The sequence below is a fragment of the Dreissena polymorpha genome, chromosome 10 (genome assembly GCF_020536995.1).
Source record: "Dreissena polymorpha isolate Duluth1 chromosome 10, UMN_Dpol_1.0, whole genome shotgun sequence".
Classification (NCBI taxonomy): domain Eukaryota; kingdom Metazoa; phylum Mollusca; class Bivalvia; order Myida; family Dreissenidae; genus Dreissena; species Dreissena polymorpha.
The window spans coordinates 48,240,785-48,266,145 of NC_068364.1; the positions used below are offsets into that span (position 1 = coordinate 48,240,785).

The 25,361-nt window shown below is 34.8% G+C and overlaps 3 protein-coding genes across 3 annotated transcripts in view; 1 reads left to right on the forward strand and 2 right to left on the reverse strand.

The window, feature by feature from the left end:
• LOC127847526 (filaggrin-2-like) overlaps positions 1-25,361 on the forward strand; it is a 146,195-nt gene that overhangs the window by 25,845 nt on the left and 94,989 nt on the right. The window lies entirely within an intron of this gene.
• LOC127849096 (uncharacterized) overlaps positions 5,723-25,361 on the reverse strand; it is a 149,895-nt gene continuing 130,256 nt past the window's right edge. The window contains exons 4-7 of the mRNA XM_052381818.1: positions 7,284-7,407; positions 6,672-6,779; positions 6,178-6,235; positions 5,723-5,859 (exon numbers count right to left, since the gene is read on the reverse strand). Coding sequence (XP_052237778.1) covers positions 5,723-5,859; positions 6,178-6,235; positions 6,672-6,779; positions 7,284-7,407 — 427 coding nt within the window. The remainder of the gene's footprint in view (positions 5,860-6,177; positions 6,236-6,671; positions 6,780-7,283; positions 7,408-25,361) is intronic.
• Positions 13,882-15,203, reverse strand: LOC127847529 (uncharacterized). The gene is made up of 3 exons (XM_052379538.1): positions 14,861-15,203; positions 14,350-14,449; positions 13,882-14,016 (listed from the first exon to the last, which is right to left on the reverse strand). The coding sequence occupies exons 1-3, from the start codon at positions 15,189-15,191 to the stop codon at positions 13,917-13,919; spliced, it is 531 nt and encodes a 176-aa protein (XP_052235498.1). The 5' UTR covers positions 15,192-15,203; the 3' UTR covers positions 13,882-13,916.

Genomic DNA, 25,361 nt, shown 5'->3' on the forward strand with positions numbered 1-25,361 from the left:
GAAAATGAAATAACATTAAAAAAACAAATATTAGATGGAATCTATCATACACATCTCAATGGAATAATACTAAGAACGCGTGCACAGCATGTTGAACACAATGAAAAAAATACAAAATATTTCGCAAACATTGAAAAACGTAGAAGTGAACAAAAAACTGTACACAAATTAGTAGTCAATGGCAAAGATATAACAAACAGAACTGAAATACTAGAAGAACAACGTTTATTTTTCGAAACCCTCTATAAACGAAAAAATGTTGAAAATAACACCCTTTTTAAAAATACACATCACGCTTTAAACCAAGAGGAAAAACAACTGTGCGACGGATTGCTTAATGAATATGAATGTGCATTAGCCCTAAAAGAAATGCAAAATAACAAAAGCCCAGGATCTGATGGCATCACAATCGAGTTTTATAAAATATTCTGGAATGAGATAAAAACACATCTAATTAATTCACTTAACTATTCATTTAACAACGAAAACTTAACTACGCTACACAAACAAGGTATTATATCGCTTATTCCAAAACCTGGAAAAAACTTAGAATCCTTATCAAACTGGCGCCCGATTAGTTTACTAAACAATGATTATAAAATTGCAACTAAAAGTATAGCAAACAGAATTAAAAAAATATTACCATCAATCATTTCAAAATCTCAATCTGGTTTTATAAAAGGACGTTACATTAGTGAAAACGTTCGTCTTATCCAAGAATGCATAAACTATTTCAACAATTCAAATAATCCTGGTCTAATATTCTTTGCAGACTTTGAAAAGGCATTCGATTCGCTTGATCATTCATTTATGTTCTCTTGCTTAGAAAATATGAATTTTGGTGAAAGTCTCATTCAATGGGTCAAACTATTCTATACCGATATTAACAGTATAATCATTAACAATGGCTTCTTTTCAAACAGTTTTAACATCGAACGAGGGGTTCGACAAGGATGTCCACTCTCATCATCGCTATTTATTATTTGCATCGAGTATCTATCACATCAAATCCAATCAAATAAACACATAAAAGGCATATCACTAGAACCTGACGAAGAAATCAAACAATCCCTATTTGCTGACGATGCAACTTATTTTTTAAACGACAATTACGATTCTTTCCATAACCTAATAGAGTCGCTTACCCTTTACGGAATGACATCGGGTCTTAAACTAAACAAAAGTAAATGTACTGTGCTACGAGTAGGTAAATTAAAACAAAGTAATGTTCAATATAAAAAAGAAATGAAATTTAATTGGACATCCGATGAAGCCACAACGTTAGGCATTACTTTCACAAATAATGAAAAAGATACAGTTCTTAAAAACATACTACCTAAATTACAGAATTTTAAAAACTGCTTAAAATCATGGCATCATCGTAAACTTACACTAATCGGAAAAAAACACAGTATTGAAAACGTTTGCACTTCCTAAATTAATATATGTATTAACAGTTCTCCCAAATCCACCAAACGATGTAATTAACGATATAAAATCAGCAATATTTAATTTCATATGGGACGGTAAGCCTGATAAAATAAAAAGAACTCAGTTAATTCAATCTGTAGAAAATGGAGGTATCCAATTAACGAACATTGACTCATTCTTGAATGCAATCAAATGCAGCTGGGTTAAAAGATACCTAGATAATACCAATACGAGTAAATGGAAATTATTCTACCAGAAAATCCTTAAAAAATATGGTGACTCCTTACTCTTTGAATGTACATCAGCAATACTATCTTACATGAAATTGCAAACGAAAACTTATTTCTGTCTGATGTTCTATCAGCGTGGAGTGATGTCACTTAGAAACCCAAACCAGCAGTAAAACTATTTTATGGAACAATAAAGACATAACTTCAAACAATAAGACGTTTTTCTATAAAGATTGGTTTGAACGAAGCATTAAATATGTCGACCAATTATATGACTACAGAATTAAGGATTTCTACTCTTTTGATAATATATGCTACATATACGGAATACCTTCATATAATTTTCTGAAGTACTACACACTAATCAAAAGCATACCCATACATATTAAATCTGAAATCAATACAAATAATACACCATGTACTCAAACAACATTTGTAGAAAACATACTTCGAAGAAAAAACAAAACGAATAAAATATTTTACACACTACAAATTAAAAACCCTACAGAAAACTCCAAAATCCAAAATAAATGGCAAGACCTTTTTGTAGAAAATGAACTTAATTGGAAACACATATTTACCATGCCATATAAAGCAACCATTGAAAGCACACTGAGAAATTTTCAATATAAATACATCCATAGAATTATAGCTACAAATAAATATCTCTTTAAATGCAAATTAGCTAACTCAAATCTGTATGACTTCTGCAGTGAAAACATTGAAACTAATAGAACATCTTTTTTGGGAGTGCAAACACATCCAGCCTATTTGGAATCAATTAATATCTTTTCTTGAACAACAGCAACTAAACGTTAAACTATCTTTCTTAAATGTAAGTTTCGGAATTAACTCATTGAAATCAATAGACGGTAATAATATTGTGAATTTTATGGTTATATTGATGAAATATTTTATCTTAAACATGAAGTACAAAAAACAAGTACCAAATTTTAATTGTTTTGTCCATAGTCTTAAACTAAAAATCCAGATTCAGAAAGAAATAGCCCTCAGTATGACACATTACAAATCTTTGAACAAAAATGGAATCGGATTAAATTCTCATAATGTTTTGTCCACTTTTATACATTTCACTCTAATGTTAGTTTATCTTTCTAAAATAGTTTTGTTTATTTTTTTTTAAACATGTAGTACAAAAAACAAGTACCAAATTTTAATTGTTTTGTCCATAGTCTTAAACTTAAAATCCAGATTGAGAAAGAAATAGCTCTCAGTAATGACACATTACAAATCTTTGAACAAAAATGGCATCGGATTAAATTCTCATAATGTTTTGTCCACTTTTATACATTTCACTCTAATGTTAGTTTATCTTTCTAAAATAGTTTTGTTTAATCTTTTTTCAATCTGACAAGATCATTGTGAATATAAAACAAAACATACAAGTCCAGTATGCTTTCTTCCGACTTTATACAACTCATCATTTTTCATAACTATTCCTCTGTTGTTCTGTTCTATTAAAAAAATATATATTAGCATATCTTGTATAACATGTCTGAACTTTATTGCTTTGTACAATCACTATGTTGTATGATCATATGCATGTTTACATTGTATGTATGATATTGAATAAAAAAAAAGAAAGTATTTGAAGTTTGAAAGCAATAGCCTTGATACTTAAGAAGTAAAGTGGATCGAAACACAAAATTTAGCCATATATTCAAAGTTACTAAGTCAAAAAAGGGCCATAATTCCGTAAAAATGACATCCAGAGTTATGAAACTTGTCCTTTTACTGTACCCTTATGAAAGTTTGCGGGTGTTCCAAGTATGAAAGCAATATCTATGATACTTTAGGGGTAAAGTGGACCAAAACACAAAACTTAACCAAATGTTCAATTTTCTAAGTATAAAGGGCCCATAATTCCGTCCAAATGCCAGTCAGAGTTACATAACTTTGCATGCACAGTCCCCTTACGATAGTTAATAAGTGTTGCAAGTATGAAAGCAATAGCTTTGATACTGTAGGAATAAAGCGGACCTCAACACAAAACATAACCAAATTTTCAATTTTCTAAGTATAAAAAGGGCACATAATTCTGTCAAAATGCCAGTCAGAGTTTCATTACTTTGCCTGCACAGTCCCCTTATGATAGTTAGTAAGTGTTGCAAGTATGAAAGCAATAGCTTGATATAGAAATGAAATGGACCTAAACACAAAACTTAACCAAAATTTTCTATTTTCTAAGTATAAAAAGGACATATAATTCTGTCAAAATGCACGCCAGAGTTATCTAACTTTGCCTGCCCAGTCCCCTCATGATAGTTAGTAAGTGTACCAAGTTTGAATGCAATAGCATTGATACTTTCTGAAAAAAGTGGACATTAACGCAAAACTTAACCAAAATTTTCAATTTTCTAAGTATAAAAAGGGCACATAATTCAGTTAAAATGCAAGCCAGAGTTATCTAACTTTGCCTGCCCAGTCCCCTCATGATAGTAAGTAAGTTTACCAAGTTTGAATGCAATAGCATTGATACTTTCTGAGAAAAGTGGACCTAAACGCAAAACTTAACCGGACGCCGACGCCGACGCAGACGCCGACGCCGACGCCAAGGTGATGACAATAGCTCATAATTTTTTTTCAAAAAATAGATGAGCTAAAAATCTTCTATTAGCCTCCCGGACCTTGACCCCAGTGACCTCAAACCTCATCAAAAGGTAGAGGCCAATACAAGGTACCTACATGCCAAATATGAAAGAGATCGCTAAAGTATTGAAGGTGGTATGAGAAACTGTAACAAAAGTGTGACAGGAAAATCTATTATTAGCCTCCGTGACCTTAACTTTGACCCTAGTGACCTCAAACCTCATGAAAAGGTAGAAGTCCATGCAAGGTACCTACATTCCAAATATGAAAGAGATAAGTAAAGTATTGAAGGTGCTATGAGAAACTGTAACAAAAGTGTGACGGAAAAATCTATTATAAGCCTCTGTGACCTTGACCTTGACCCCAGTGACCTCAAACCTCATCAAAAGGTAGAGGTGCATGCAAGGTACCTACATGCCAAATATGAAAGTGATTTGTAAAGTATTGAAGGTGCTATGAGAAACTGTAACAAAAGTGTGACGGAAAAATCTATTATAAGCCTCTGTGACCTTGACCCCAGTGACTTCAAACCTCATCAAAGGAAGAGGTACATGCAAGGAACCTACATGCCAAATATAAAAGTGATCGGTAAAGTATTGAAGGTGCTATGAGAAACAGTAAAAAAAGTGTGACGGAAGTAAGTAAGGAAGTATGGAAGTAAGCAAGGACAAAGCGGCAGCTATATGCTCCCCGAAAATTTTCGGGGAGCATAAAAATATCTCTCATATTTGCATCAAAGAAATAGACGGTAAGTCAGGTACCTCAGCAACTGTTTCTTTTGACCTCTTCACACTAGCATCTTCACCAGGACTGAAAAGCAGAGAAACAAAATGTATGTCATCTTGAAATGTACACGTATATTGAATAAACATCAACAGACTCTATTTGCTTTGCAATATACCAGTTAATCTGAACATTTGTAATTTTGATTTGTTCCTGCAAAGGTATATGTTGGTCAAATGTAAAGCTAAGATCTAGAGAGTAGTCCTATAATTTTAAGCAGACCTTATCATAACCATAGCCATATTTACTATCATTTGACATTAAAATCCACTCTTGTAACATTATATTTGAGTCCTTTGATTATCCATTACAAGTGATTTTGTCCTTCTTTGTAAGGAACCTGATAACAGAACGTTCCAAATAGGGAAAAACTACAAATTTCCCAATTGCTGTCCAAAACTTCTCATTTAAAGTTGTCCAATTTTTTTATAGAAATAAATTGCATCATTAAGTTAGTTTCCTTATGCAGCGTTTGAACCCAAGATAATATAATATCTTTAACTAAAAAACACTAAGTTATCCTTTTTCAAGTATTTCAGAGCAAAAAATGAAATACATCAACTCCCCAATGTGAAAACTTCTGTCAGGGGTTGTCGAGCATATTTTCAAAATTGGGCTGGTACCGGTACTTTTCGAAATTTGGCAACAAAATTGCTGACTACCCACCTCTAATCTCTCATCCTCTTAGCAGACTTCTGGATGGATGTTATGGATGCCTCTCCGGAGGTTGACTGTTTTGGCTCGATGAAGCCAGAATCTGACTGGCCCAGAGAGCGGTCACTCACAGACTTAACACTTAGGGTCTCTATGGAAACAAGCAAGGCACAGCTAGTGTTACAGTGACATCCATAACATTACACTTTAATAATTATTTAACTCCCTATCAGGTGTGAAAACAGCCATTAATAATCTAGTAAAATTTAAGTTAAGCTTTGCTTCCTGAGTGCATTCCCAATTTGCCTGTGCAGTCTTCCTTCAAATGAAAAATACCATAAAAGCGGACAGAGTCATCCCTGCAACTATAAGACTCAGATATAACACTCCACTGACAAAGATTCCAAAAAAACATTGATCACACGTATTTCACATATGTAAAATGTACTCAATGAGATGTATCACTGACCTTGGGTGGGAATGACTATGCGGACCGGCCTGACCCCTGTAACCATCGAGCCTTGCCTCTACAATGGACACATGTTTTTTTAAATGTCATTTTAACACAAAATTAAGACAACACATACCAAAATAATTTTCTTTTTATATAACCTTTGTTGACCAATTGTAGTGTTTGAAACCTGTTTGATTTAGTTGGGCAAGTAATATGCTTTTAGACACATAAGTATTATATTTGACACTCAAAAAAGGGATTTTTTCAAGATACAAAGGGCTATAACTCCGTTATTAACAGATGGTGTACAATGCCATTTGGTGTGCATGATCCTCTTATCCATATACATACTCATACCAAGTTTCAATGATAACCACCAAAGCACTTCCAAGATATAGCTTTGGACGGAGGGAAAGACAGATGGACTGACAACGCAACAACAATATCCCTCTGCCTATGGCAGGAGATCAGATAACAACATAATCTCAACAAATTATCCTAAAACCTACACAACTGAAAGCAGTCAATGACAATTTAATCTGTTTCCTCTTTTCCTCCACGTCATTCCTTGTCCATGAATATTGTAGGGACTTCCCCGCCAAGTAGTTCTCCACAAACTGAAGGAAATTTATTTTTAAAAATTTAGCATTACTCTAGTTTTCTTTATGACATGTGGATGTACAATCCATAGCTACAAACAAAAATTACAAATTTCAATATACACGGTCCATTTTAATGGTCCGTCGAAAATCAAAACTTAAGCATTTGTAAAAACTATCTTCCCAGTGTATAACACTGACTGACTTCATATTATCATGTTTATTGCATACTTATATTTATATAAGTGAGGTTTTTAGATACTGTGGTCCCAGTTTCCCAAAACTTCACTGTCACAAGGACTTGGTGCTTGCAAAAATGTCGAGTCCAAGCCAAATATTGTGGCTATGTTTAGCAGTAATTAAATATTGTTTAACCTTTTTGTGGACTACTCAGAAATTTTTAAATGTAATATCTACATTTTAACTGGTACCTATGTACATAAATATTAGGTGTTTACGGTGTAAATGCTCACCACACGTACTTTGATGGTGCTCATTAGTATTTGTTTCAACACACCCTACCTGAATAACATAAACACCACATGAAATGCTATCAAATTGCTTTGTGTGAGGAACACTCTCCATGGTCCATGACTGGGGCTGTGAGGTTTCCAATCCTCGCCTGAACCTCTCATTCAGAAATGCACTGCAAACAGATAACACTCTTACATTGACAAAATGAATTTTTTTTATACCTGCAACAATGTTTTCAACTTAATGAAAATAAGTCTTGTTACTGGTATAAACTTTTTCCACAGCTCAGTGATCAGAGAGCCTGCAAACTACTGCCCTAAATCCAGGTTGTAGCATACACTGTTGGCCATGTTGCAGAAATAAATTGCCCAACAGATGAAGTGACAGCAAAATAATCATATATATATCAGTAGTTGATCATTAGTGATATAACAGATATTCAAATAACATTCAACATTCTGAAATAAAAAAAGCAAACAAATAATTACAATTACCTTTAGTTTCAACTTTGTGTTTTATGTTGTAATGCTTTGTGTTGTATGCAGGTAGCGTATTGGCATTTTTTCATTAAACATGCAGTTATTTACTTCCCTGATAAGTCAATGAAGCCAAGACCAGTATACTTTAATTCTTAAAAGAAATAACTTTGTATGCACACCTAAATAATGCAATGTATCGGGGCTTCTGTTTAGTTTCAAATTCAAGAAGTCAGAACTTTGTAGCCTCTGAGTCTTTGAAGACAGCTCTTGTTTCTCGTATTTATTTCAGCAAAGATATTAATATCGATTATAATTGATAGCAATGAATATTGTAAAAATTTGAACTTCCATATGTTGGATATTGGACGTGCTCAGGCTTCAATACCAGCAATTTAAGAAATTGTGTGACCACAACTGGAGGCTTGGATTAAATTACTCCAGTATTTTCCATAAACACATAACAGTATTTGCCTGCAGTATGGAAACATTATTTAAGAACTGCAATAATGTAATAACTATTTTTAACAAGAGCACCGCATAACAGGTGCCAACGCTCGGCTGTGGGTGCAGTTTTGATTAAATGAAAGATTGTCAGAAAATTATTTTAAAAAAAAAATAGAGGTCACAGTGACCTTGACCTAGTGAACAAAAAATGGGTGTGGCATGTAGAAATCATCAAGTTGCATCTACATATGAAGTTTCAAAGTTGTATGTGAAGCCACTTTGATTTTAGTGACAAATGTCAAGGTTTTAGCATGACGCGGACGGCAGACGCAGAGCTGACTATGACACAGTATCTATGACTCGGGGTTTCTCCAAAAACAGCCCAGCTAAAAACAAACAAACAACAACAACTTTTAACTAGTTGTTTAAGCACACAAACAAAGATTGAATCAAACGGTAACTTGAATTGTAAAAAGGAATAACATTTTCCATTTTTACTTACAACCAGTGTTCAAGGTAAATTTGTTTGGTGAATGACTGCACTCCAAGGGAATTAATGTATATAATACATCTATGTGCTGGCTTTATAATCTTGCGAGAAATTAAAAAAAATATTGAATACAATGCCTGAACATTAAAAAACACAGTTGGCATAAGGCATCAAAGGAAGTAAAGAAAGGGCCTCAAAAATTTCTTTCAGAGCTATTACTAGAACAAGATTAATGCAGCATTAAATTGTATTGGTTACATATTATTTATCAAAACAATATTTAGGGCACTTTTACACTTTGTGACACCTGATGGATAATTGTAATAGTTTCACAATGTGGAATTTTAAGCTAAAATATTTTTATTACAATAAACATAGCAACAAATGTTTGTCTCCCCTACTGCAAAATAAATAAATGTAAGTAAAATGCAGCTTAATTGTTTATAACATCCTGAGAAGAATGGAACTGTATCAAGTAAATTGAAGGCTTGTCAGACATATCTCATCTTTCATTTGTGTTGATGATAAGAGATTTAGGGAAACTTCTTTAAAGATTGTTTAGGACTTCAGCCTTCAACAATTTCCAGTATTGGCTTCAATATTTACAGTATCCAATAACCAGCATGGCAATGCTGATGATTGAGTGGGTATAACATTTCTCTTCAATAGTTTTGATAACTGGCAAACTAGTTGTTTGTTCTCAAATATCATGACAAATATCAGTAAGATTTAAACATACCACTAAGATCCAGTGATTGCCATTTTCGTTAACGGCTCCGACAACCGTATCAAACACATCGAAATTGACCTGCAATGAAAAAGCAGTCTAGCATATATTCAGTTCCAGATAAAGAATTCATCCTTACATTATTTTTTACCAAAAAATGTTCAAAAAATGCCCACACCATAAAAACAGGGCAAAATTTGCTTCATTGATGCAGTGATTGAATGCAATGACATATGTTGATAGAGGAAATTGCATGGCAACAACTTAATGATGCATTATCGCAAGCAGTGTAGGTTCTAGACCAATAAGTTACGTCTTTACATAACCTTATACACTTAACACTGATCCAATAATCTTTATATACATAAATATGCATCCATTGAAGGACCCATGACATATTTTTTGACCAAGCCTGACCCATATTCACTCTTAACCTAGACATCATCTTGATACAACTTCTGAACAAGTTTGGTAAAGATCAGATGAAATTTTCTAGACAGACAGACCAACCGACAGACAAAGCGAGTCCTATATAGCCCCCATTACCAATGGTAATGGACGTATGATAAATTTAACAACAGAAAGAGAATTAATCAATAAAATTATATTTGGAACAATATTTTTCATTATTTTGGACATACTGATGCAAGGTATCCAGTCCTTTCAAAATCTCCAGTGAAGATAAGTGTTGCATTGATACAGTCCACATGGTAAACATTGCTAGATTCAATTGTGGCGATGTGGAGGCAAGCGTCTACCAACTACAGAGATAAAACATTATAAATATTACATACATAAATACATTTTAAAATCCAAAGGGTGTTACTTGTTTTTATAAACCAAATAGACTAAAAGAATTCCGAAATATGCTTGCCAACTTATGACAGCTTCAAGCATGTCAAGACTGCAAAAGACAAAATGCATAACAAAATACATCTAGTCCATTTTATAGTAAAAACAATCAACAGTAAGACATAAAACTAAGGTTTAATTGTATTAAACACAGTTTTAAGTTACACAATTGTGCTTACTTCATCTGAGAGAGAAGACTTGAGACATTCAAAACTTCTTGGAGATATCACATAGGGTCCGATTCGCAGCACATGAGAATAACCAACAGGCTGTTCAATGATAGAAGTTAAAGCTGAAATGATATAAACAATAATGTCAAAGCATAACTTTTAAACCAGAAACTGTCGGAGACGGGTGATGCTCCCCAAAGTTTTTTGTTGTTACAATAGCACTATATATTCAGATAATAGGAAATGTCTTGAGGGGCATAACTTTGGACAAAATAACACGATGGATGGTTTAGCAACTTAAAAATTTCAAATGGCCATAACTCATCTAAATAAATCATCTAACCAGAACCCACAAATAACATGCGAATCTCCTCAAAGTAGTTAAGCTTCCCATAAAGCTTCATAATTCCGGTCAGTAGTTGGGGAGAAATAGCCCGGACAAGAATTGCACTATATGTACAGTTTATAGAAAATTTAAAAGGGCCATAACTCTGTAAAATCATCCAACCATAACCTGCTGATAATATGCACATCTCCTCTTGGTAGTGAAGCTTCCCATAAAGTTTCATTGAATTCCGGTCATTATTTGCTGAGAAATATCCCGGACAAAAATTGTGCACGGATGACGGACAGACACACACACGCACGGACAGACGAAGCAGCGACTATATGCTCCCCCCAAAATCAATTTTGGGGGAGCATAATAAACAAAACTTAATGACTTGATGCACTCTGACTCCAACAGAACACATCTACTTGTGACATTGAGAGCACAATTGTAATGCAGGGGCTGGCAACTCATGTGATCAGATATGATGTAAATATTTTAAGGCCTGTCTTTTTGTACACTAATCTGTAAATTCACAACAAAAACAAAACTTGAACACTCAACATGACAATACACTTGCTAATAATGTCTATGGTTAATAAGAGCATACTATACAACAATCACACTTGGTTAAATAACACTATGTTGTTCTTCATAACAACTGTGTAACAAATGGAATAGTACAGCTCACATTTTTCACAATACAACCAAGAACCACCATCCAACAAACTTACTACAATGTAATCACTTCAAAAACTTGATCTGGTTGTGTTAAAAATAACAACGGATACCTGAATCCTGAACTGTGCAGTCCTTTCTCATCTCAGACCCATCTTCTGCGGGCTCTGCTGGTCTGGAAAGTCCAAATGATTTATTAGCTGACAAAATGTGTACAGGTAAATATTCACATGCAAAATTCAATTACAGGTTCTTGTTTTAATTCTTATTTTAATGACTCTATAGGCACATAAAATATTTTTTATAATTCCTGAAAATGTATATGTAATTTTGTAAAAAGTAATATTATGTGTAAACTCAAAATAATTGTGCATCCCTCTTTATTTTTACCTTACAACAATTGCAGAGTCTAATGGAACAATCTTCTCATTGCTCGATACTTGGGCAGTCTTCCTCTTCGTCGCTCCTTATTAAAAATAGTATGACCAATTAAATAGTAGTACAATATTTATTTGGTGATCAATTGACTCCAGCTTTTTACACAGTTCCCATCGCATGTGGTATACGAGTATGGCACTGAAAAGTCAACGGCAATGAAGCGCATACAAGAAAAAGGGTTAATCATATAAGCTGTGGGCTTCGTGAGTCTTACTTTGGTGTTGCTTGAAGAGTGAGTGGCCTTTTCATGGTTTGGTGGGTTGGGAAGGGCTTCAGAGCTATACTCAACCACTCCTTAATCAACTGTTAACAGAGGGGAGTTCTTAAAACTTTCAGCCAAGGTGTCCCAACCATGTCCTGGATCATGCATGATGACATGCAGGATGTGCTTGCAGGGCCAGTGAAATTTTACCCAGTCAAAGCAGCTACATGTGGGCATCATTCCTTGCAGATCGGCAGTATACTGTCTGCCACTAGATGCGCTGGTTACCATAAGCACATTTTCTTGAAGATCTGTAACATCACTAGCTACAGGCTCATGTGTAACTCGCTTCAAGCAATGGTTGACAAAGGTCCTGGATTTGTTCAACAGAAAGTCTGGAAGGCAGTATTTCTCGATACCCACTCCATATTCTGTTGCAAATACCTGATGAAAAAAAAATTAAACAAAATATTCAGAAATCAAATATGTGTTTTATGTACTGTACAAAACACTTATAACAAGATATCATAATATTCATACAGCTGTATTTCATGTATGATGTTTTCATACATAAATTTAAGATGTGATCTTGACCTTGTCTTTTAACTAGAAATAGATAACAACCTTTCCATGCTTAACATGCAAGTGTCAAAAGGAACTTAATTTATCACTCGTATACGATTTTATATAATAGAAATATATACAATTCAAAGAGTCTTTGTATGTCAGAAAAACTAAAATATATCAAATGTGAAAACTGAGATCACTCTGACAAGGCTGTCACATGTAGAAAATACTTAAACCGTTAAAGTGACCTTGAACTTTAATATATCATTGCCAAAATCAATAGCCATCTTCTGCTAGTGGTAAGCATCAACTATGCCATATATTAAGACAAAGAGATACACAGAACTTTAGATATCACTTGCATAAGGTTGTCACATAAAATAGTTCATTTTACCCGGACTCTTAAGGTTTAGATGCCATAATCAATAGGGGTCTTCCTCTAGTGGTAAGCAACCACTATACCAAATTAGAAAAACTTGTGTAAAAGAGAATAATTGAACAAGCTATGGTCTACTGTCATGTGCACAGCTGTAATATGCCCTATCTTCCCTTATTTAGAGGGTCAGAATAAAATTGGGTAAAATTTCAGACAAGTTTAAAAAAACAACACCCTGCACTATAGCCAATATACATTGCATGACATGTGCGACTACAGTCGAAATATAGAATGTGATGCCTAGATGGAGAAGTGTGTGTGTGTCACCTTTACACAAATGACACAATGAATGCTTCATACCATCATTAAGATTTATACTTACTTTCGACAGACAGCAGGAACATATTTTGTGACCAACGTCGACACCATAGATGTCAGGGACCCTTCAGTGTACTACCCAAGGTTACCCTCTTTAAAATATCTATGCTGCCGCTCTAGTCCATTGGTTGTGTTGATCAACTTTCCTACCAATACTTGCCTATGATAAGTCACCCATCTCTGAAATAATGTTGTACAAGAAAGTAAATTCAGAGAAAAAAAATGATCTGCTATTAGTATCAACCCTGCAACATTAAAATCGTAAAAAGTGCACATTGATATAATTTAGTAGGTGGAACTATATAAGCTTGTAAAATTTACTTATTTTTTTTTTAATTTACTTTATTTTCGTAAACAAATATCAATGTGTAAAAAAATACCAACCAATGTACAAGCAAACAACAATTAAACCAACAAAACATGAAGCAAACGCTTATGTTGTTCATGATAAAAACCAATGGCCGAGCAACCAAATTTTACTTTGGACAAAACTGAACTTGACTTTTCAATCCATACTTTGCTTTCATTGAGCCAAAAATGTCCAAACCACTCTTAAAGACTTTTGTTATCCAACCAGTGAGATGAAGATTTAAGCACACCTACAGTTTCATTGTAGGTTGCTTCGTCTGGCGAGTTGGCAATGCTGCGTAACCTACAAATAAGAACCAAAAGTATTAAATTCACGCGAAAAGTAAAATAAACAATGATAATTTAATGTGAAGCAGCTAATTGTTTTCAGTCATTTCATATTGCATGACCAATTAAGGTTGAAGATACTCTTCTGTAAGTATTTGGAGGGAAAAACAACTTCTGTAAGTAATTGGAGGCAAAACAAATTCTGTAAGTTAGTGGAGATATTTTTTACAAGCCAATTATTTACATTAATTTGTCAAACTGGAGTAAATCTTTAGTCAATAAAATAAGTTTAATTAACTACTTGTGAAATTAAAAATAAAAATAAACTTAAAAAAAACAATAAACTTACATTGTTAGAACCTCATCTGCATCCTTTACCCCATTTGCAGGTCCAACCCATCGTTTCCAGGCCTGTTCTCTGTGAAAGTCACAGAGAAAGGAAAAACATCCTGAAATGCAGAATATTCTTCTCGTTTATTAATGTTGTCAATTTATAAATTTATTTTTGCCACCATGGCTGTCTTCAAAAGTGATAAAAAAAAATAAACAGCTTTTTTTAAGGAAAATTAAATATAGAACTCTTGTACCACATTTGCCTTCCTATTCGTTTTTTTCTCCTGCTTTAGTAATGGCTTATTTAGGCAACTTCCACCAAGAGGCTGGGACCTTACCCCAAGAGAATTTCTTAAAAATCAAACCCCAGGACCATTCCCAATTTCAATATAGCCCTACATTTTTATCTTCTGCACCCCAAGGCAAACTTATGACGTAATCATCTTGCTAGCGAGTTCAATTTTAAAGTAATCACAACAGTTATCTAATAATGAAATACAAGCACTGATCTTGCCTTAACTTCATACCAGGAAATGTTTCCTCAACAGCCCGTATCTCCTTCCTGTCATAGTCTGTCATTAAATAAGTGGGCTTCCCGTTGGGATTCCAGTCCTTGAGCACTGCAAGTCCCCGTTTAATATGAAAGCAGGTCTCATGTGGCAGGATAAAAAGGCCAACTACTACCAAACCACTATTTGTGCTCACACACACACAAAATAAAGGCACATCAAACTTGAAGGTCTTGTAGGTGGCATCTAGGAGACATATCTCTTGTCCATATCGCTCTAAAAGATGCTTTTGAGCATTTGACTGATGGACAAAAAGAAACTCATCCATGTCTTCTTCCTTGTCTGGCATGGGGGATTCTTGGGGTCTAAAATATAGTTGAGCAACCTTAAGATGTGCCTTTTGCTTGCCACACAGATATTCTAATGACATAATTTTTATTGATGTCTTGTAATAAGAGAGCAAACAAGAGGCCCATATGGGCCTGAATCGCTCTACTGCTTTAAACACTGTCACTATGACCTTGACCTTTGACCTAGCGACCTGAAAATCAATAGGGGTCATCAGCCAGTCATAATCAATGTACCAATGAAGTTGCATGATCCTAGGCCTAAGCATTCTTGAGTTAACATCTGGAAAACATTTTACTAATTCGAGTCACTGTGACCTTGACCTTAGAGACCTGAAAATCAATAGGGTTCGAGTCCTCATTAATATAAAGACACTGAGTAAGTTTGAAAAGAATCAGATGAAAACTGTGGACTTTATCGGATAAACAAGTTTTTACTATTTCGAGTAACTGTGATCTTGACCTTTGACCCAGTGACCTGAAAACTAATAGTGTTCGAGTCCTTATTAATATAAAGACACTGAGTAAGTTTGAAAAGAATCGGATGAAAACTGTGGACTTTATCGGATAAACAAGTTTTTACTATTTCGAGTCACCGTGACCTTGACCTTTGACCCAGTGACCTGAAAATCAATCGGGTTCGAGTCCTCATTAATATAAAGACACTGAGTAAGTTTGAAAAGAATCGGATGAAAACTGTGGACTTTATAGGATAAACAAGACAACGTCTAACACACACACACAGACCCCATGCCATCCCATAAGCTCTTCTTCCTTTGGCAGTAGAGCTAAAAACACACAAAAACAGGCAATTTTAATTTCAAAAGGACAGCTTGTTCTTAATAAGTGGCTGTAATAGATGGGTTATGCTCCCTGAATGGGATTTCACAAGTACTAGTTATTAACAAGAACTGAAGGCAGGTGAATTTTAAAAATAATACACCAGTATTTTATTTGTAACAAACTTTATAATACAAGCTTAGTTCAAATAAAAAGAAAGGGCAACAAGTGTTCCGCAGTTGGAGACAAATGCCCCCCCCCCCCCCCCCAAACGTTACCTTGACATTTGGCCTAGTGACCTGAAAATCAATAGGGGTCATCTGCCAGTCATGATCAATGTACCTATGAAGTTTCATGATCCTATGCCTTAGCATTTTTTAGTTCTCATCCGGAAACTATTTGGCGGACCAACATGTGCAAAACAGTATAACCACTCTTCTTCGAAGGGGGGCATAATAACTTAAAATTGTGTCGGTTAGGGTTGTGATTCATGTGCACTGCAGTTTTGCTCTGTGAGTTATGTTTACCTTTCTACACTCATCATCATTCATGGCAATAACTCTAAAGTCATGTCCCTGACAAAATTCCAGTATGAAAAACAGACAGTTGTCCTTATGAGAGAATAATAATACACATACCCAGATGCATAAAAAAAGCGGTCTTCAGGCATATCCTTCTTCCACTGCTCAACATGTAGCCCCAAATTGGTCAAGTCATTGGAAGAAAATCTCACCAAACAAATATTTAAATAAAAATCATAAGCTGGTAAACATGAAGATGTATTAACAAATAATTCCATGGTACTGAATTATTATTATTTCAGGTATTATTTCATGACATGTGAACTATCATTCATTTAATACACTATTCGCCAAAATATTTACAAACTGGAAAAAAAAGTGGCATATGTCAACAAAAAATAATTATATTAATTTACTACGTAACGCCCCTCATGAAACATTTGCTCCTGTGACTACTCATGAAATAAAATACGATCTTACAATGAATTCAACAAATATCCTGTGCTTTGTTTAAGTACTTGCAATAGTATACTGAATCTACTTTGAGAGGCAGCTATATTAATTTTTAAGGTTTTCTTAGATATTGATAAACAGCATTTTTGTTAAGTGGCACAGTGCCGTTATATAATATAAGGATCATTTTAACTAAACATTTTCTTTAGAAATATTCACATTTATTTGCATTTACAATCTGGGATATCTTTCAACACTTACTGTTGCATGCACATAGCACTATACATGTGATTTCGAATTATCTTTCGACTTGGATAGTATCTGGGGTTCAGTAGACTGGCTGTGGGGAACTATCGCTGGACAAAGCTATTAACAGCACGTTCCACCTCATCCGTCCTCCTGGCGCCATCAGATACTAGCACATGAATTTGGTCTATGATTGCCTGATCAAGCCGCTGGTTTGCTGATCCCAACTGAAACAATATATAAATAGTTGAAATTTATTTAATCTAGTGTAATTTTGTGACTTGCCCTTGAGTGAAAATAGATATGTGATATGCAAAATAATCTTACTAATTTGAAGTTACAATGGTAAGTTCAGTGTAAATTTTCACTGAAATTTTAATCTAAAAACGGTATAGAAATTACCGACAAAGTTTTATGTATACTGAACAAAAAATATATGACCCTTCAGTATGCTTCACACACTGTCTTATTGTGGAATTTGTTCGCAGATTCACAGAAATTGATTAAGGGCCAAAGAATTTACAGAGCGCAAACAGAGTCTTTTTCTTTAATATCGTTCTGAATAGACTAAACAGCTTTTTATTTTACACAAGCAAAAAAAGAACGCTTTGGAAGAGATCTGCTGACAATAGTACAGTTGTGCTAAACAAAAATAGCCAAAACTTGGCCAAATTCTTGTAAATCTATCTTGCTGACCAATCAAATCCAACCTTTAAACAAGAGCACCGCATAACGGGTGCCATGCTCGGCTGCGAAAGCTTGTCAGAATTTTTTTTAGAGGTCACAGTGACCTTTGACCTAGTGACCCATGGGTGTGTTATGTGTAGAACTCATCAAGGTTCATATACATATGAAGTTTCAAAGTTGTAGGTGGAAGCACTTTGATTTTGAAGGCAATGTAAAGGTTTTAGCACGATGCCGGCGGATGGCGGACGACGAGCAGGCTATGACAATACCTCGGTTTTCTCCGAAACAGCCTCGCTAAAAAAGACTTAAGGTTTTCCAGCAGACATTGCGATGATTTCTGTTTAAATATAATTCATTTTTTTAATAATATACCAGAATAAATCAATTTGTTTTGTTCAAAAGACCATTCAGGCTAATCGGAAATGATCTTTACTAGCCAGGACTGAGCTTTTACTAGTTATTGTTCCAAAGTACCTTAGTGTATAACCCTGAATACTATTACATAGTGGAAAACAAACTTGTACACATAAACAATCGTGACCATGACCTTAGAGTGATAAACATACATGTATTAAAATTTTGCATTTTGTCACACAATGGATGGGCACTCCTAACCCCGCCCCCTCTCTCACTCCAAGGGGGTGTGGAATTAGCAGAAGTAGGAAAGTTGACACGGAAATAAAAGGTTTCTTGACAGTTCATGTGTGACAAATGCAAATGATAAGTAAAAGATAGACAATAGATAGACACAGTAAACAGGTGGACATGGATAGTTGCAATTGTTCTTGAACAATAACGCTTGAATGCAAAACTTACTTCACCAATCACATGGTTGTGGCTGGACTCGTCAGGCATATACACATATACCCTAAACACCCAATTCACAACTTCTGAAGACTTCAAGGCAGCATTTAGCAATATCCTTTTCTGTCTCTTTTGGTATTCAGAATTGGATGTTATCTGAAATGGATTACATTAAGTTTGAATATTTTAACTAATTCTTGCCGCTCATTTTTTACAACTAATTGTTATTGACTATTGAGTTTACGCATGGGTGTACATCACAATTTTATTTATATTTTTTATCATTTTATATTTTGCTCATTTTATTTTTGGAATAATTTTTGGAAGTGATGAGGGTCTGCTGCTTTAGTAAAAACTAGAGCTTTGTCACAGACGTGACGAATACCCCCACACGCCGCATTGACACAGAGTATTTTGCATGTTGTCTTCTTAAAAAACAGCCGACACCAAGGACAATGTTTAAAATGCACTTAGTGACCCCGTGACCTAGTTTTTGACCCGGCATAGCCCATGTTCGAACTTAACCTACACATCATCTACATACAACTTCTGACCAAATGTGGTGAAGATCGCAGGGATAGATTTTAAAAACCATGAGTCAATTACCCCTGGACTGCAATTTTGAGGAGTCCAATTGAAAAATGTTGGGGTCAATTTTGAAGCGTGTTAATTGTGTTTTTATCTGTATTATTCAATTTTTTAGATAAAAATATGCTCTAAGGGTAACACATTATCTTACAAAGTTATACTGCTTTATCATCACCCCTATGATAGTTTTTCTAACAAAACACAATCTAAATGCATGGAACATCTAGTATATCCATTACTGTTAATCCGAATACTATACATGTCCGAAATATGTACACTTAAGAATGCCTTACCTGTAGTAGTTAAACTTTAATTATCCAAATTTTTCTTGTTGTTATCTGGTTTAACAAACCTTATCAAATGTTTGTTAAATCCAGTTAATGCTTTCTCCATTATTGAATCATCATTACTTGCAATTTGAATCCCCAGCTTTGAAATGAACGCGGGTTGAATGTTAATTTACAATATGTCTGCCATTTACATTGTCGAAGGTCATGACGTAGCAATTTAATTCTTCTCGGATAATTTATATCTAATCGAGGAAATGTGTTTTGTCAATGTTTATGTGCAGTATTATAACTTGTTAGTTTAAAAAATGAACTGTGATTCAGTTTATATAAGATGGGTGTTACCGTTAATGATCGGTCAGGATTAACAAACTGACAAAACTCGCTGGACTTACTATTGGATCTAGGTTATTAATAGACCTTTGATCAATTTTGTTTTTTCTTTAATAACTTTTGCCGACTTTCTTTAACTGTGCAGTCTGCAAAGTCTGCAAAAAACCCTGCAATTATCGGATGGTCAATCAATTATCAAGTAAGCACTGCTGCTAATTACCCAGTTAGTGCTCATGCACTATTTAGACGTTGACACGTGTATTGAAAGAGATGAGATAAACAAAGCCCGGGGTATTCCCTCGCTTATAGACTAAGTTTCAAATACTGAAACATTAATTTCAATTAGGAGCACAGCGGGATTTATTACCATGGAACTCAAGGTTGTTAAGTATAAAGGGCCCATAATTCCGTCAAAATGCCAGTCAGAGTTACATAACTTTGCCTGCACTGTCCCCTAATGATAGTTAGTAAGTGTTGCAAGTATCAAAGCAATAGCTTGGATACTTAAGGAATAGAGGACCTAAACACAAAACTTAACCAAATTTTCAATTTTCTAACTATAAAAAGGGCCCATAATTCTGTCAAAATGCATGCCAGAGTTATTTAACTTTGCCTGCCCAGTCCCCTCATGATAGAAAGTAAGTGTACAAAGTTTGAATGCAATAGCATTGATACTTTATGAGAAAAGTGGACCTAAACGCAAAACTTAACCGGACGCCGACGCAGACGCCAAGGTGATGACAATAGCTCATTTTTTTTTAAAAATAGATGAGCTAATAAGAGAGCGGCAGGTTCACTCCTATATAATAATAAGAAGAAACTACCCAAAGCTATAAACACTTGAATTAGCTGCCTTAGATATACTACTACAATGTAATGTAGATGTGAATTCACTACAATTTAATAAATAATCTTGTAGTGTGGGAAACCAGGTATGAAAACTGTAATTGGATATGATGAATATGTTTTCCCATATATTATGAAAATTAACAGTTGGTATAACGTTTGTTGGACACCAAGATGAATTGAGAGAGAATCAGAATAAATCGATTTGTGAGATTTACACAGTGACACTCTTTCAGCCTTTTGATTAACTGCAATGGCATGTATACCTTGTAATCAGAAAATGCTAGGACAGCTCTCATTACAATGGCTGCGTCGCAATCCTGCTTTTCTGTGCTAACAAGCCATCTATGCTTGTCTGTATAGCAGTGTTCTGACTGAAAGGTAAAAATGAAAAAATAATTAAGTTCTACACTTCATTAAAAAATACAATGACTTCAAGCATGCTACAAATAGTATCATATGACATATGTTTGTACTGCTTAATTGGACAAATAAAAAAATTCTTTAGACCTCACAACATACTTTTTTGAGTTTTACCACAACTTTTTGGGAATATCTTCCATCATCATGGCTTTGGAATTGGGACTTAAATCAACATTTTCAATATAAATACATGAAAGAGTAATACACAAATATTTAATCACTTACACCTTTATGATCAACAGTTTTCCAAATAATCATCAGAATATTTTCTTTTTTTCATTCCAAAATATATCCATGCAAGGCCAAACTTTTGCTACCCAAAAGTTCGTTTAAAAATAACAAATTTAGCAATAAATAGGGTCAAAGAATAAAATGACAGGGTACCTCAGATTGTTGTTTCTTTGCCTTCTGTTTGTCAGATCGGTGACGGTCAGGCCCTCTAAAACACTCTCTTATTTGTCTGCCAACAAACTCGAAAGGCACACCAGTAAAAGAAATGGGAAGAACTGGACTTGAATGTTCTTCCCAAAAAATCCTGGCTCCATGTTGCGGTCCTTCTGTAAAAAGAATTAAACCATGTAACCTCGAGTGAAACACTTGAAATGGGTTCTTTCTGCTTTTATCAAATATGCAACCTAAAAAGCTTTAAGTGTGTGATGTCTTAAAGATCTTCGATTAAAACAAATAAAATGTAATTTGGGGGATGTGTATGGAACTTTCGGCTTTGAGTGGTTATACATGCTGTGAATAAAAAAAAATTGGCAATAATATTAAACTGGATTTCAATAAATCTTTACATGTTAACCATTTATTGAAGTGTTGTGTGCATTAATTCATAAATTCTTTGATTTTTTCCTCAACAGGCAGCAGCTTAAAAGAAATTAAAACCCTCTCGTTTAGCACCTGTTTACATCTGACTTTCATATGTTGTGCATATGTTATGCATTTATGAGGTGTAAAATTTCAAACTGTGTATTGTTTAAGTTATATATTGCGGAAAATTGCAATAATTCAAGTCTGAGTTTTATAACCCAAAGAGTTGCTGAGAGTGCCATGTGCTGTCTATTGTCCAAAGGTACAAAATTGCATCACCAGTGCAAAGGCTAAAGAACACTGCTACTGCAAATGCTGCTCGATTGGTCATTGTCGGCTCGGGTACTACTTATATGTACCCCGGGTACTCTTAAGTATACTTACATGTACCCCGGGTACGGTAAATATACTAAAACGTACCCGGGATATTTAAAGCTTAATCGGTCCTTGTCGGCTATTTTTTTTAATTAAATATATTCACATTTATGTCAATTTTCTTTAAAATGGCCTCTATATTATCGAAACTCATACTCACAAAGCATGTTGACGCAGTTTTTTTAAAACGAGAAGTTTGTTTAAGATAATCGGTAGCTCGTTTTACGACATAGGATTTTAGGCGGGAATACAACTCGGGTACAGTCTAATATCGACCGGGTGCGATTAAGTATATTTACCGTACCCGGGGTACATGTAAAGTATACTTAAGAGTACCCGGGGTACACGTAAGTAGTACCCCGAGCCGACAATGACCAATCGAGCGCAAATGTTCATCAATGTTTACCTGTCTAAAGCACAGACTAATGCAAATGGTACCTTTAAAGCAAGAAATAATTGCTTTGTATTTACTTTGTTATTCTTTTGTACACTCTATCCACCATATTGGGAAATGTTGTAATGTTGCAGACCAAATGTGTCATTATCAGATAGGCCGCAGTACACCAATCTTTTACACATCGTGATATTTGAAGTAACAAAGTCGGTAACGATGTCAAATATTAACTCAAATTACTCTTCGAAATTTCAAAATGAAAATATCAGCAAGAATTGTGTGTTGAAAAACATGTATCGACGTGTTTAATTGAGGTTGCATGCAAAGGATAACCTCTGTAGGCTGCCATTCAGGTAAATTTCATGTGTTTTTGAGGTTTATTAATCGCTTTCCTTGATTGGCAAGCAACACCGTCAGTTTATTTGTGGGCACAACTGCAATTTTTTTATGAAGGGGTGCATATGTACTCTCAGAGCCACAATAGCAAAAATCAACAATGGCACTGGGAGTATGTTTATATGGACAAGTGTATGGGGGGCTCAGTCCTGCAATTTTTTATGATACTAATATGTTGGTTAAAGAACCACTGAAAATATACATTTAAACGTTATTTACACACAACCGGTTAAATTATACATCATCGTTCTAACTAATAGCTGAGAAGTTCCATCGGCCGGGCGCCGCAGACTCATGCCATGGCATGGCCGCAATGCCCGCATGCACAGGAAAATCTTTAAGCGATTACATATGATACTTAATCACAAGAACAGTATTACAGGTACCTGGCAATTTGAAATTGTTAAATTTGACCTTGACAAACCGTTCGTTTGTCAACAACTCCCGTTCATTGATGAACTCACTGGCCTGTTCAATAGCATCGCAGCCTTCAAATACTTTAATACTCTCCGCCTTGTTGTTTCAAAATGGCGCCGACAATCGCGCATGCGTTACATTGATCCCGGTTTACATTGATCCCGCCCATGTACGAATACCGTCTTCCATATAGACTTTAAGGAGGCAGTCTACAGTTGTGTAGCCCTATTTGCGCATTGGCCCCGGTCAATTTCCTGAACATAAGGTGTATGACCTAAACAAAATTGTTTTTTGACTCCAGGAGCTTAAATGTAAGTACAAATGGTCAATATTCTAGTAATTTCACATGTTTTCAGTAATTCGAAACTAAGTTACCTGAATTTTAGTCCACAACAACAACATGCTCAGTGAGATGTAAACAAATGTACTTCCTGCTTAAAGCAGCCGGCATTTGACAGATTTCAACGGTGGTTTTAAATAAGTTAGCAGTGCAAAAAAGTTCAATGGTAATGGCCCATTTTGTTTGGCTCAGTTTGAAAGCTTTTGTTGTGATAGTGCAAAGCATGTTGTCCACTGTGTGCGTATTCTTACCCGGAAAGATAAATGTGATTGCCGGGTTTATCTGAAAATGGGTTTTTTAGGGGCAAGCTCCGAGACCTCCGAAAAGGTCTATTTTACATCAGATACCAGTTTAAAGTGCTTTTTCTGCATTATTTTGTGCTTTATTTGCAAGCTGTTGATGAGCTGCACTGAATATTGTCTGAATCTATTTGCAGGTTGGGACTGAAGGCCTTGTTTTGAGGGTGTTTTGCAGACCAGTGGTTGTCGGCCTGGGGATTTTCAAGAAAAACCGTAGACTGCCCCCTTAAGGTAAATATCCCAAATTTCACACCCAACGCCCCATAGTCAAAGGTGACATTTTTTAATAAAATAGAGTCATCAACAACTGAAAACAGCTTTCCCATTGAATTCTGAGCAATTTGAGCAGAGATGTTAACATTCCAGTAGGGGGAGGTAAGCCTGATTTTTGAAGAAAACCCTATTTTGCATGGTACGCACATCTGCTTTTGAGCCGCAGTCTTTGTTTATTTGTGCGATATGCTTAGTTGTTTATGCAAGAAAGACTAAGCTGACTTATTTCAACTATATGTACAACATTTAGTGCCTTTCAAACCATTTGAACCCCTAAATGTGCATACACTTTGATGAAAAGTGAGTAAAAAACACTGATTTAAAAGAAAAAAACATCAAAATTCATAAAAAAATTTAAACTTTGACCAGTGTAGTGAGCAATTTTTGACTCAGGATGTAAGCTGACACTCATTATGAGTGATTTTTGGCAATATGATTATATCTACATCTCATATCTGTGCAAATTGAGTGATTTCTAGACTTGCGTAGAATACCGAAAGAATGACCAAAAAATTGCGTGAAAATGCTGCCGCTGATATGCTCTCTAAAAATAGTCTCAAATTGTACATTGCAGTTATATTACAAAGAAAACCACCCAGTTTCATCCAGAATTGACTGAAGAATACAAATAATTCAAATTTAGATGGGTTTAAAACTTTGGACTGCTATCTTAAGGAGGCAGTCTACAGTTTTGTAGCCCTATTTGCGCATTGGCCCCGGTCAATTTCCTGAACATAAGGTGTATGACCTAAACAAAATTGTTTTTTGACTCCAGGAGCTTAAATGAAAGTACAAATGGTCAATATTCTAGTAATTTCACATGTTTTCAGTAATTCCAAACTAAGTTACCTGAATTTTAGTCCACAACAACAACATGCTCAGTGAGATGTAAACAAA

Excerpts from the sequence above, each read along its gene's own strand:
- LOC127847529 (XM_052379538.1), bottom strand. The coding sequence starts at position 15,191 with ATGCCAGACAAGGAAGAAGACATGGATGAGTTTCTTTTTGTCCATCAG. Across the intron at positions 14,450-14,860 it reads TGTTGAGGAAACATTTCCTG|GATGTTTTTCCTTTCTCTGT; the intron begins GTATGAAGTTAA and ends TCTGCATTTCAG. Across the intron at positions 14,017-14,349 it reads GCAGATGAGGTTCTAACAAT|GTTACGCAGCATTGCCAACT; the intron begins GTAAGTTTATTG and ends TCTTATTTGTAG.